The following is a 14,618-nucleotide window of genomic DNA, read 5'->3' on the forward strand; positions in this document are numbered from 1 at the left end:
GTACGTACTACTACTACTACTCTCTCTCTCTCTCTCTCTCTCTCTCTCTCTCTCTCTCTCTCTCTCTCTCTCTCTCTATTCACAGACACAATATGCACACACAAGCATAAGTTGCTTATGCAAATCTTTGCTTCACATGGTACAGGGATGGAGTTATGCTAGCAACTTTGGTGGCATTTATCTCCCAGGAACTGACATTCCTGAGTGGTTTACATATGTTGCTGATGGTGGCCGTGTCTCTTTTCAAGTGCCTCAAACTGTTGGCTGTGACCTGAAAGGGTTGACCCTGTGCATCATTTATTCTAGTTTTTCGAACAGTCAATCTATAAATAATATTTCCGTATTTGTTATAAATCATACCAAGCTCACCAGTTTTTGGGTTCAACCGTCGTCACCGCAGAACATTATTTCCAGTGGAGTTCTTTGGCAGGGACGCTTGTCAAACAGAACGATCAATTTGGAAGGCGGAGACTTCGTAGAGGTTTGTGTAGCAATTGGTTCTTGCTTCGAAGTGAGTAAAATAGGGGTCAATCTTGTATTGGAAGAATATATCTCAATAGATGTGCATGAGTTTGAGTCTTTCCCATATCCTTATTTTCGTCAAGACAAATATGATGAGGGAGAAATTACATCCAAAAGAGATCTTGCTGATAATGTGGCAGGACCAAGCCATCACTCATCTGATTCCAGTAGTGAAATGAGTACAGATGAAATATAAGGAGTGCAATAAAGCTGAGATGGATATAGCAGTTGAAAGCTCTTTATTACTGCACTAAAGCTCAAATCCAAAAGCTGCGAGGAAACTGATGCAGACATCTGATGATGAGGCAACAGATATTAGCAAAAAAACTAAGACAAGAGAAAGAGGTATGAAAAACTGAACTTGACTTGTTTGAACTGGCATTTCTGAGCATAAGCTAATCAAGTTCCCATAACTATTTATGAAGTGGAGAACCATTTTGTAGATGGTTCAAATTTAACAATATTAATTAATAGTTCAGTTATGCCCGTAAATGTTTCTAATATCATTTCAAATAACTGTAAACTGGTGGTTACATCTTCAAAGAAAATATATTATTGTTGTTGTGAAGAAACGAAGGCAACGAGGATATAAAGATAAAAATTATGACAGTAGAGTTAATTATCTTTTTGGCCTTGCTAACATTGTGGAGTTGGCATCAGGGATGAATGAGGTGAGGTTAAGTGGGTAGAAGTGGGGATAAAATAATTAAACAAAACATGGTGATTTCTGCAAATTTACTATGAGAGATATGAACAATACATGTCGTCTTTGCTACAGTTGGTACAATCTTCAATTCATGGGTTTGGTGATTGTTTACTTATTTTATTTATAATCAAAGAACAATGTTGGGAGAAAATTCTCTGTAAATAAATTACTCTTGCTTGGTTTAAAACTTTATTTAATGATATCTTAGAGGAAAAAAACATATGTCTTGAGTCTTTCGTTTGCTTTCCATGATGCATGGCGCTACCAGGTCATCATGGGGAAATGCTCTGCATATGCAAACTGAGGAAGATATTGTTTGCTGAATGCTGACCTTACATTAAGGGGTTCGGAATGCGGAGACGTATTGCGAGCCTGATTGATCCCTTGTCCCAATCGTGGAATGATGAGTACTTAATACAAAGATTGTTCAATGCTCCAGCTGCCAACTAGGCCGCTGTCGAGACTGCCTGCTCTTGCACTACACAAAGCAGATTTCCTACAATGGATTGTTAGGGAGGAAAGGAAGAGGCTGAAAAATCTAATGGCAAAAATACTAAAATCTGGAGGTCAGAATGGCAAGCTCATGTGCCACATGAACTACAGTACTTCAGGTGGAGGTGTTGCAAAAACTTTTGTGGCAGTTAAACACACTTTTTCTTGAAGAGGAATGTGGCTGTACAAAAGGTTTGCTCTTATTTTGGTTGTGTGGATCGATCAATACACTGTATCTGTTCTGCATGTTGAACATGCCTGTATTTTCTGGTTTGGCTGCCATCTTTAACTGGACACAGCAGATAAATGCGGTGGATTTGTTAGCATGTTGAAGAGGGACTTGCAGTAGTTCTGAGCAGCTAGGTTACTAGCATCAGGGAAGACTCTTGCTTTTTGAATGTGGTGCTTGAGGAAGTGCAGCAATAAATTGCAGTTCTCAGGCAAAATCATCTCTCCTCGTAAAGCTTTTATTCAGATGATTGCAATAAGCAATGGGAAATGACATGAACCCACCACAGTCTCTGAACTCTGACAAACACCAGAAGAAGATGGTTTTGAGAAGGTTATTTTGATGGGGCTTAGATGGCTTCCTTATTGAGGTGTTTGATGGATTAAGCCATACAAATGGGGTGTTTTAAGGCATGAATTCAAGTGGGGTAGTTCCAGTGTGCTTTGAGTGGGATAGCATGAAGGACTCCAAAGCTGCACTGGGCATGTCTCACTTATAAATGGAGGATCATGGTCTGGTTGTCGAAATCCAAAATTATGATTGACTATCTGAATAGAGAAGCTGCTGTCAAGATTTGAGGGCATAATTCATGACATCTTTCTACTTGCAAGCATCAGACGTGTTCTGTTAGTCTCATATTCCAAGGGACTGTTATAAGGTAACTCTAATGATTACGGCAATGATTTTCAATCATGATTAACGTTTGACATGTTGTGAATGTTACTGCTAAAACTGGAACCAGAATTTGTAAATGGCTGGGATTTAAAACAATGGCCTAATTTCATTTAAAATGGGTAAAAAAGCTTAGAGTTTTTGAAGTATTTTCGGTACTGATGTCTTTTACTAGAAAATTCAAGTTGTATATAGCTCCACCGGTGGTTGAATCAATGGTGCTGTACTGAGTTACATCTCTTGATTGAACGAATTCTGTTTCTGGTTTTGTTTGCCTAGATAACAGATGTGTACCTGTTAATTTAGATGAGAGATTGTCGAGGTAAATTAAGGGTCCTCCAATTCCAGAGGATAGTCCATCTAGTTACGTCTTTTGGAATCTCAAGTTCTCACTGTCTAGGTTACAGTACAGCTTACAAATTTATGCTTCGTAGGTTGTATACTGCTTGCAAACAATTGGAAAGAACTTCTTTCAAACAAGATTAATAATGTGCAGAATGTGACGCACATTTTGCACTTAGCACTGCACTGTCTTGAACCGTAATTGTTCACTATACTTGTTACTGTTTTGCCAGTTCTGCAGTGTTGTCACAGATAAGCACATTACTTAAGCATTAATGCGATGATTGTTTATGTGACAATTTTTTCTTCCTAGTTTAACTTCTGCTATTGATTTACTGTGTACTTTATTAGCTCCTGCAATTGTTGATTCGCTTAAAATCAGTGTAAAATGCTCCGTCTGTTGGGATCTACATTTCTGATATCTAGGCACAGAAGAAGCCAAGTACAGCCTAAGTTTGGGGTTTGACTTGTTTAGTTGTGTATGTACATTCTGTTATACATATTATCCTATTCTTCTTTTTCCCCTTTTTGTACTAGCACATCTCCAATACAAATGATACAGGTAAACCAAAGTCCCAAGACCTTGAACAATTCAGTCTAGCCAGTAGCCTGGATATTGCAGTGGTGAGTGGTTTCCAGTTCCAGCTCAAACAAAGACTGCATGTTTGACCTGTAGTAAAGAACAGAGTGCTTAAGAGAAAAGAAGAACATAACACCTTAAGTTAGTAGAAAAATACTCTGAAACACAATTTTTGTTTTTAGTTGAAGTTGATACACTAAAGTTTGTCTACGATGTAGAATACTCCAGAATCCTCTCTTGGATTCCACATCCAATAATCGTGCCTCACTTAGCAAGCAAATACCAATCCAATACTGTAGTAAAAGCTGTAAGATTGAGATATGGAGTCCCAAATGACATGATGTACTTCTAACAGATATTTCATCCAGCATCTGGTGAGCATAAAATAAAAGGGTTTTTATGCATGGAAATCCAAAGAGGATAGAACAAGGGTGTCTATCTAGCTTAGCTCCTTCAGAATCAAACACTATCCTTGGATTGCATGGTATTAACCGACTGATCAAATACCCATTTTGTTGGTACTAAGCTTACGAACAAATACCAAAGAGAGTGAGTGACAGATACACAAACATATTCGATCTATCACACCCCAAGCTACTCACAATTACGCAAAACAATCAATCCAGATCAATATAGCAAAGGAATGGAGTAATACTGAAGACTTCCAAGTATGGTTGAACTCTTACTATGATTTTATGGGATAGGTTCAATACAGACGTTACGATCTTCTACCTTGCTATAGGAAACTAGGAATACAAAGTCATTAAAGAAAATCAATTTGAAATCAAACAGTGCATGAATATATAAGAACATGCGATGGCGGCAATCAAACACCACAAGACACATTTGTTGAAGTTGATTTGCTGATGCGTAACAACACCACCTCTACTAGTTGATGTGATTTCTCCCTCATCATCATCATCATTCTGACGACGAAAACAAGCATATGGAAGAGACTTGATCATATCCACATCTCTGAAAGTATATTCATCCAATACAAGATCAACCCCAATTTTCTTCACCCGGAATCGAGAACCAATTGCTGCACAAATCTCAACGTCGTCTCCACCTTCCAAACTGAACTTTCTGTTTGAGAAGCGTCCTTGCCAAATAACCCCACTGGAGATTATTTCCTTGGGACGTGATGATGGTCGGACGAAAAAGACAGTGTGCTTGGTATGGTTTATAACATATATGAAAATACTATTCAGATTTTCTCTTTTCTTTGAAGAACAAGAATAGACAATGCACACAGTCAATGCCTTCAGATTACTGCCTATATTAGGAGGCACTTGAAAAGTGAGAATGCCACCCTCATTGACATACATGAACCTCGGTGGAATGTCATTTCCAGGGAGAAAGATGCCTCCAAAGTTGCCTGCATAACTCCCCCTCTGAACCAAGAAAAGATTTGCATAAGCAGTTGGAGTAATTAAGCTAATCTATGGATGTTAACATTTCTCATACATGTTCTACTTCATGTAATATTTTCATATGGTAACTAAGAAGAAGTCGTCAATATACTAGTTCTTGTTCAAGTAAATCAGTCTTAAACGTTATATGCTGACACATTATAGAATTTTCCAAGCAATTGTACCTTAATGCATTAATATTCATGCATGAATGTGTGTTTTGTGTGCGTAGAAATAGCGACGAACCTGTTGTAATTTCTCCTTTAAAGTTCTGCTGATATTTATGCAGCCTTCCATTTCAATCTCAAGCAAGTATGATGAGTTACCAAAGCCCGGGATGTCACTTAGTTTGGGGGAATCACTAAGATTCAGCTGACGGATGCTCAGCATTTCTGAAAAGTTTGGCATTCTTTCCAATGCAGTGCAGCCATCTGCTCTCAGCACAGCTAGATTTGTTGGTAGTTCTGGGATGGCATGAAGATTAGTGCAATTATCCAGAAGTAGATGGACTAGCTTGGGAAGTCCCCTGAGGCTTGGAAGGCTACGAAAACTATTGCCACTTAGATCCAATAAATCTAAAGAAGGTAGAGTCCAAAGATTAGTAGCTGTAATGGCCTCTTCAGTCAAATTGCAATTATCCAATGTAAGATCTTGAAGCTGGAGAAGACCACTGAGGCATGGAAGGCTAAAGAAACAATTTCTTCCCAAATTCAATACTTCCAAACAAGATAGACTCTCAAGATCCTTCGGAAGTGAACTGTCATTTAAATTGCAGTCTCTAACATACAGTTCTTTCAAAGCATATAAACCTGATAAGGATGTAGGATATTTTACACATCTTCTTGGCAACAGGTGAGACCAGAAGCGAGTCAGAAACAATTTAGATGGCCGCTGTTTCAGGCCACATAAAGATAAATATTCAAGGTTACTCAACTGTATTATGGATGATGGTATTTCTCTTATGGCAGTGTTATCAGCTAGCAGAGTTCTCAAGGATACCATCTGACCTAAATCCTTCATCAAGTTATCAAATTTTGAACAGCCAGAAAGAATCAGAGTTTCAATAGCTTTCAACTGGTAGAAAGACATTGGGAGCTCCTTGAGCATTTTGCAGTCTTTAAGATTTACCAAAGCAAGTCCTTCAAGATGTCCAATGGACTGGTGAACCTCGGATAACCTCTCACAGCCTTTGAGTATCAATTTCTCGAGCTTTGGAAGTTTTGAGAAGTCTGGTGATCTTGTTAGGTGATGAGAATGACTAAGATTTAGAATCTTCAGCTTTTTGAGCATCTGTTAGACAAAACAGAAAACATACGTTATTCAAAACTCAATTAGAAAACAAATAAGAGAAAGTAAACATGACAAACCACAATGAAAAGATTAGAAGCTGTTGGAGATTATAAAATACCGCTGAATCCTTCCAAACTTGTACTAGTTTACTGTACTGCAGATCAATAACAACAACATTTGGTAGATTAAACTCATTCGGAAGGAACTTTAGAGGAAATCCATGCCAGCACAACCACCTTAACTTTTTGGAAAGATCTCCATAGCCTCCAGTGAGCTCTACGTATTTGAGATGAAGCAATCTCAATCGCTTCATATTTTTAAATACATTTGTACTGAAACACGCCTTGTCAGATCCCGACAAAGTTAGAGCGAGTCCTTGAATTTCTTCAGTTCCCTGTTAACAATACTGACCAAGTAAGAAAACAGTTGTGCATGTGAAAAACAATTCAGTAGTTTTATACAGATGGAACAGGTCATGAATTCATGTATGGACCAAAGACGGGTAAAGATTCTACGAGATATTCTAATCAATAACCCATGCATTGTATATGCTGATATTGGCATTGGGCCTTGCTTGGTGTACTGAACATATGTAAATGAACTACAGAACAATATGATGAGATGGAAAATGAAACTACCCAACTGGATTCATGCAATTTACAGATGAGATGATTATGATGCCCTTGTAATAACATTGACTTCATTGAGGAAGCACTAACCGAGTGTTCTTTGAATACATCCATTACATCTTCAGGGTTCCACAATCTACTACACTTTCCAGGGTCATTAGGGGAATTTGTTCGAACAATTTCTCTGCCCATGTCTCGAAGCAAATCATGCATCCCCAGCTTGTTTCTTTCACAAACAGTCACAAGGCGTCGCTCTAGGAGACCACTGATTCCAATTTTGGCAAAGAGATTACAACCATCCAATATTTGTATGACATAGTTCTTGTCCATTCCTATAAAGAAACAGGATATGTCAAGGAATATATCCTTCTGTTTATCATCACTTAGCCCATCAAAGCTTATCTTAAGCTTTTCCTGAATTTGGCCATGAGGAACTCTTTTCAATTTCCCCAACACGCTTTTCCACTCGGGCATGCTTCTTCCTAGCAACAAAGATCCTAGAATTTCAAGAGCTACCGGCAAACCTCCGCAGTAGGCAACTACACTACTTGATACTTCAAAAAATCCTTCATCATGATTACTCTTTCTGAAGGCATGCCAAGTAAAGAGCTGAAGAGCTTCATCTTCATTCATTTCTGTAGCCGAATATATTGAATCTACTTTCAGTAGTTTTAGCAAATGTTCATCTCTTGTGGTGATAACAATTCTACTTCCCGAACCAAACCAGTCATGGTTTCCAGCTATTGCATAGAGATCATCTAGTTGATCTATATCATCAATTATGACAAGTACCCTTCTACATCGAAGTCTCTCTTTTATCACATTGATCCCTCCATCAACACTACCAACCTTTATCTTGGTTGTTCTCAAGACATCAAAAAGAAGTTGTTCTTGCAAACGAACCAGACCATTTGGCTGCTTTGTTGCTTCCCTGACATTTGCTAGAAAACTTCTACCTTCAAAGCTCCCACAAAATTTGTTAAAAATGGCTTTAGCAACTGTTGTTTTCCCAATTCCACCCATGCCCCATATGCCAATCATGCGAACATCATCTAATCCAACACCTAAAAGCTTGCTCATATCCTCTACCCGAGAATCGATTCCAACTGGGTACACGGCTTCAAATAAGTAAGTGTTGTTCAAGTGTCTACTAACCTCCCCAACAATTATCTTGATAAACTTCCCTTCATGCCTGAAAATTAAATCCAAATGTACAAGTAAAATAAAAACTCACTATGCAACTACACAACATTCAAATTGAACTAAGAAATTTTGATAGGACCCAAAGAAAGAAGAAACAATTACCTATCTGCAGTGTTTCTAAGATCCCAGCCAGACAAATGTGCAGCTTCAGTAAGAGCACTTCTCCACCTGAGTACCTTTTCCTTCTCCAACACGTAACGCCCTTCATGCTTCTGAAATGCCACTGCAAAACTACCAGTCTGTCTTCTCACATCGGAAGGATTAACGTCAACGAAAACTGGGAAAACCATTTGACCAAGTGTTCTTCTACACTCCATGATCTTGACCAGTTCCTCAAGGCACCAACTCGAATCCCCATACCTCCTGGAGAAGACGATCACAGAAACTCTGGACCCCTGGATTGCACGAAGCAGGTCGGATGAGATTTTTTCCCCTCTTCTGAGTTCTTTGTCGTCGATGAAAGCGTTGACTTGGGCCTCTTTCAGTGCCGAGTAGAGACGGCTGGTGAAGCTGTGACGTGTGTCTTGGCCTCTGAAGCTCAAGAACACGTCGTACATCCAATGTTTTGAGTTTGAGGAACGCGAAGATGAAGATGCTTCATCAGGGTTCTGTTTAGCCATTCCTAGTTTGCAGACAAGAGCTGCAGAAACTGAAAGAAAGTGAAGAGGACGGAATCGGAGGGTGTCTTCACTCTTCAGCAAGACGAGGCCCTCTTTCACCCCCGTAGGCTTCAGTTGACTTACTCTGGAGTTAAACAGCGTACGTTTGTCCCTTGGTTTAACAGACGGAGTTCATGAAGCATGCTAGTAACGATATGACTATACCTACAAACACTTATGCCGCTCAAATGGTGCATGATGTTTTAATCTAACATGCATTACAGTGTATAGACTAATTGAAACACAGACCAAGGTCAGGTCGGTCTGCAGTGGCGGTACTGTTGCCGTTTTCTTGCCGGGATTGCTGCTGGTAATGGCTGCAAAGGGAAAGACTGGTGGCGGCGTGGGCATTTTAGTTTATATGCTGCTGCTGTTTCTCTGTTCTTGAACCACAAATCGATACAAAATGCTGCATCATGTTTTCCCCTTGTTATCAAAGATGCTCCATAGTTTGGCTATTTACACTTCTGATGTCTGTTACTTTGGTGACTTTGGTCTCTGCCTAGAGAAGGGAATACCTTTTTGTACCAGCATACCCAATACAATGACACAAAAGCTCCAAGAGTTGTTACTGTCAAATCTAGTCCAGTAACTGGAACTTTTAACTTTTGCAGGATAAAGAAGACTCCAGTACTTAAAGGGAAACCAAAATAACAAAGACGTCTGAACAGGTAGAGACTAGGGCCTGCTTTTTATGTGAACAAAGACACCTAACAATCTCACCATAGTAGCAAAACAAATTTATACCAAAGTTTGTCCACAAGTACACCGATTGATTTTTTACGTCTAATGATTATGTCAGAGCATCACAAAAAATATCCTACCTTGCATAATCGAACTATTCTTTGGAAGTTCAGAACTATTCTTTGAAGTTAAGAACGATATTTATTGTAAAAGTCTGTAATATATGCATAAAAGGCAGAATCAGGCTGGTATGAATATAATCAAATACAAACCAACTTTTAGACTGCAACTTATCTTTTTCAAATCCATGATACAAAGCTTTACCATACATTATTTTCCTGCACTTCCTTGTCCATCTAATAACCCACAAACCGGCTTTGGTATGAGTTGCAGAGATTAATTGACTCCTACGAACAAATTCGCACAGGTTTTCACTAAAAATGAGGAGTCGAGTGACATTTCCGTCTTTCTTCTGTTTCTCTGAATGGGAGCAAAGATTCACAAGCCAATCAAATGACAATAATTTGTATTACCTCATCATTTACTGGTATCATTTCCCCAAACATTATCCCAGGAGCCACTAGGAGCGGCCTTTGGTCCCTCGATATAGTTTCGGTTCTCAGGTGCACCGTTTGGCCCATGGAACGGGAGCCCATTGGGACCTGATGGAGGGCCCATCTTGGGTTTTGTTCTGACTCCCAATATCCTCAATACAAACCTAGCTAGCTCACCGTATAATAGACCAGAGCGATCAAAAAGCTGCAGCATAGTATTATTAAACGGTTAGCAGCATTTTCTGACATATTTTAAATACTTGAAGAGCTATTGCAATCATAAGTAAAAAAAATAAAAATAAAACAATATAAGAATGACAAATCTGTCAAATTGACCCACATAAGTTTTAGTATCCACGGTTTTGCAACTATTCTTTTGCAAGAAAGCAAGGAAACTTATGAGAGGTATTAAATTTGCATTGCCATTTTTTCCATGTAAGGAAGGAAGATGACGATCACATCAAGTTTAGCTTAACATGTGAAACTTTCAAAATTTCTACAGCCCTAATAAATCATTATAAATTGTTGCCACAAGCATTTGTTTTCCTGAAACTATCTGAGATACAATGATAGATGCAAACCTGAAGTAGAGCGGTCATGAACAAGTGGAAAGCCTGGGTGTTTTGGTCTATCAGAATTGCAATCCGACCGAAAAAGCTTACCACACCTTGCAGCTGCAAGAAAGGGAAAAAGTGAGTGAATCTGTATGGAAAGTATCATTTACTACTTTTGTCTTTGGTAACAGAAAACCCAAAACGTTTACTCTAACAACAACTCTATTTGCAACTGGTAGTAAACTTATTATTCTTATTCAATCAATGTCACACAGACTTTTGGTCATTTAAGGAGGTTTGTATTTACAATACCTCAATTTTAATACAATAGGATTAGGTATGCATTCTTCATCTCTCCGATAGAAATTACAAACAATCTAAATTAGGGAAGGCTTACCACATGGAGTGCGGAAACCCAAAACCCTGGCGCAGATGGAGGAGCACCGTATGGATCATTTGGATCTTGACCTCCATAAGGACCACCCATGCCCATTCCATAACCACCCATTGGGCCTCCCATACCACTATTGTACATTCCACCTCCATACATCGACCCAGCTCCATACATCCCAGATGACCCACCATAAAGCCCACCTGCCCCACCATACCCTCCCCTATACATGCTGTTGCCATACATCCCTCCTCCATATAGTCCTCCAGTTCCACCATATAATCCTCCAGTTCCACCATAAGAACCATACGTCCCAGACATTCCAGTCACTCCGGACATTCCAGTTCCATAACCTGTGTTATAGTTTGTAGTAGAATCATATCCTTCAATATGGAAACAAATATAAAGTACATATAAAAACAGTAAACAGATAAAATAAAATAAAATGGAACTCCACAATTGTGTGGAAGGAGAGGAAGGAGCATGTTCACAAACCTCCATAAGTGTTGCTACTTCCATAGTTCTGCTCCCAAGGCCTAGAGGGAACAGGCCTACCGAGAGTATTTCTATTATTAGGGGTACTTCTGTCAGCACTTGATACTATTTCTCCAGGTCTAGCAGTTCCTGAAGCCTCCACTACATCACTTGTGCTTCCAGCTGATGGGGGTTTGAAAGGTGCAGGACCCGATGATGAGCCTGCTCTCTCCCACGGTTTTGGGGGAGGACCATTAGCTGCAGCAGGCATCAATATAAGTCAGTCAAGCAGAACCCAAACCAGGGACATCATCTTAATGACACTTGACCAGCACAACAAATATTGACATGAAAAACAAATTCAAAGTCTTCTTACCTACTTTAATTCGCGGAAATTCATACATGCCACAAACAAATAAAAGAAGATCACCCTAATGAATCCCCATGTATTTTTTTTTTTTATCACAATTCAGTGTCCGTTAATGGCGTGATAAAGTTCAGCTAATAATCAAAACTGGCTGAGTGGCTGATGACCCGCATGACATGGATCTTAATTTTAAACATTCACTGTCATAGTTTGAATTACTGCCCACATTCCAAACTAGGATAACTGTACATACTCATGGATACATTATTTTCAAATGACCAAGTGCTAGAGCAGTACTAGCACACCTAAAGGATATGCCGACTGTCATGCAGTCAATCAGGCAATCAACAAAACGTACATATATATTCTAACTACCAAGGTTTTGAATGGCTTTAGACCCATGCTTTGCTGCCTTCATAGGTTCCCACCCCCCTGAGTATCAACCTAGTTATTTTCCAAGTCCCAGTTCTGAGCCGGAGTTGGCAAAGCACGTTTTGGATTTCCGGGTCTAAAAAAAAGGTAACAGTATCAAAACATCCACTCTCTTATTCACAAAATTAGTGGCGAAAGAGGACTTGAAACTGGGATTGATCTCTAACCTTTTCGTTTAGACACAACTTTCAGCAAGCATATATCAACAGAAGACGTATAACTTGGATTCCAGCAAAAGGAATTGACTTTAATTAAGCAAAGATCATATTCAATTCATGAACAGTGTAGTCAGATAAACAAATGATCATAAGCATAGCACAAGAGCAAGTCTCTGATAATTAAGAAACCCAATGAAATGTCCATACTAGAAAGCCAGCTCTGTGATTCTACTGACAAAGAGCTCCCAAAATCAGAAGCAAATTGAACCCAATAAAAATTTAGCCTTTTGAATCCAAAAGGGGGACAGAGGCAATCGTTTCAGCAATCAGCAATCAAAACCCAGAAAATCCACAGAAACCACTAGAAAACTACAATAATCTAAGAAATCAGATAGAACAAAAGAAGAACAAAAAAACAAAACAAAACTTTTAATCTAATGGAGAATCGATTGGGTAGAATTTAATGGAGTATTGCATAATAAAGAAGATGGGATTGTTGAGGAACCTGAAGGTGGGGCGTTGGAGGAGTCCATGAGAGTTGCAGAGGCAGGTCATGAGATAGAGATGAGCCCCGGTTCGACTTTATTTCTGTTTCTCTCACTCGTTTTTGATTTTATTACGATAATAATGTTTTTGTTGTTGTGAAGTTGTGAACGGTGGGAGTTGTCGGCTTGTGGGATTAGAAGCATAGAAGGACCCAATTTCGATGTGGTCAATGGTCTTCTGGCGGCTAAAAAATTGATGAGCATGGAAATTGTGTTCCGTGGGGGGGGGATAGTAAATTATACCATATATATATTTGTTGAGATGACGTGAGCGAAGGTACTGTTTTTCAGAACAGTGCAGTCTCGCTCGGGCTTAGGCTGCATGTCGCACGGGCTCGGGCTTTTTCTTCCTGTACTTTTTCTTCCTTTGCCCTTTCGCGAGTCTTCTCGCGACTTCTTGCCACATGTGAGAGAGAAGAGCAACAGCGGAGAGAAGGGGTGGATGCGGAAAGCTTGGTTTTCAATCGTAGGGAGAGAGAGAAAGAGGCGATTGGGAAGAGAGAAGGAGAGAGGAAGAGGTGATCAGAGAAATCGTAGGGAGAGAGAGAAAGAGGCGATTTGGAAGAGAGAGGAAGAGAGGAAGAGGAGATCAGAGAACAGTGTTAATCGGAGTTGAATCGTTTCGTTCTCCTTCTTGGTAAGTTTTCAATTTCTGTTATCTTTTTCAATTTCAATTTCTGTTCTCTTCCCTCTTGCATTTCATCTCTTCGTTCTGCTCTATCCTGAAGTTTTTGAGAGCATCGATTCTGATTCTGCATCTTTTGGTGGTTTTTTGTTTCGGTGAGTGGTAGTTCGATTTTGTTTCTCTTGAATCTCAATGTTGGGTTTATTTGAGTTCGTTTTTCTTGATTTTAGGAGATGAGTGAGAGGCCGGGTGAGACTGAGAGAGGGAGAGAAAGGCAGACTCCGACTAACTGCAGAGAAGAAGAAAAGAGAGTTGATCCTCTGCAAGTTGTTTATATTTCTACTTACATATGAGATTAGAACTTGGGTAAATATGAGATTCTAATTGCGGAAGACGGAAAGCCGTCAATGGCGGCTTATTGGGTCTCCGACATGCGTCATATACTCCCTAAAAGACATCCAGCTTCCCTTGACTTCTTTCAGGTACTGAATTGTTTCTACTGAACATTTCAAAGTTTCAATCTTTTACATCAAGTTATGCTTCTGCGTTTACTGGGTTTTCGAGCTATTTATTATTATGATGAAGATTGGGTGTTATAATCGTTTGATGTACGGATTGATTGGTTTTAGTCATGGGTGATATTTGGTTATTTACTGGGTTTCATTTACTTTTTCTGAATTTGTTGGTGCTGAATTTTACCTATCAGATTATTTGTTTGGATGTTATCTGGATTACACTGCTTTGCTTCCTTGATTGAAAGTTCAATTCTTTTTCTCAAATTTTATTCATGTCCATGGTTGGAAATATTCACTTAAAGTTTGAATGTTACTGAAAGTGACCAGAGAAGATAGTTTGAATGTTACTGAGCTTATCGATGTAATGTCGAATTTGTGTGCCATGATTTTGAAAGCATTGGTGTCGTTAAAATTCAAGGTGTTCACACATTTACTTGCCTTTTTACAAGCTCCGTTGTTTGTAGTATGTTGGCAAACTGAAAGTAGCCATAGAAGATAATGAGATGCGAGCTGTATCGTTATAGAGTGATTTAGTATGATTGAAGTTTACTGATATTTACCTTTTTGGTTGACAATCGGTCAA

General features: G+C 39.2%; 2 protein-coding genes and 1 pseudogene across 4 annotated transcripts in view; 1 reads left to right on the forward strand and 2 right to left on the reverse strand.

The window, feature by feature from the left end:
* The window catches only part of LOC101298229 (TMV resistance protein N-like), a 4,769-nt gene extending 4,051 nt beyond the window's left edge, over positions 1-718 (forward strand). The window contains exon 6 of the mRNA XM_004301416.1: positions 146-718. Coding sequence (XP_004301464.1) covers positions 146-718 — 573 coding nt within the window. The remainder of the gene's footprint in view (positions 1-145) is intronic.
* Positions 719-4,316: 3,598 nt separating this feature from the next.
* LOC101298521 overlaps positions 4,317-14,618 on the reverse strand; it is a 20,796-nt pseudogene continuing 10,494 nt past the window's right edge. Inside the window, exons 3-7 of the transcript XR_184811.1 lie at positions 8,180-8,821; positions 6,965-8,066; positions 6,364-6,639; positions 5,202-6,245; positions 4,317-4,937 (exon numbers count right to left, since the gene is read on the reverse strand). The product of XR_184811.1 is annotated as a TMV resistance protein N-like (transcript). The remainder of the gene's footprint in view (positions 4,938-5,201; positions 6,246-6,363; positions 6,640-6,964; positions 8,067-8,179; positions 8,822-14,618) is intronic.
* Positions 9,605-12,991, reverse strand: LOC101314565. Of its 2 annotated transcripts, none has more exons than XM_004299824.1 (5): positions 12,856-12,991; positions 11,415-11,651; positions 10,926-11,272; positions 10,556-10,648; positions 9,605-10,179 (listed from the first exon to the last, which is right to left on the reverse strand). In XM_004299824.1, exons 1-5 carry the CDS (start codon positions 12,881-12,883, stop codon positions 9,958-9,960), a joined length of 927 nt encoding a protein of 308 aa, XP_004299872.1. In that variant the 5' UTR covers positions 12,884-12,991; the 3' UTR covers positions 9,605-9,957. The 2 variants fall into 2 exon arrangements, with proteins under 2 accessions (XP_004299872.1, XP_004299871.1); XM_004299823.1 differs by having other exon boundaries at positions 10,926-11,302; positions 12,856-12,974.

The sequence above is a fragment of the Fragaria vesca genome, linkage group LG5 (assembly GCF_000184155.1).
Source record: "Fragaria vesca subsp. vesca linkage group LG5, FraVesHawaii_1.0, whole genome shotgun sequence".
Lineage (NCBI taxonomy): Eukaryota > Viridiplantae > Streptophyta > Magnoliopsida > Rosales > Rosaceae > Fragaria > Fragaria vesca.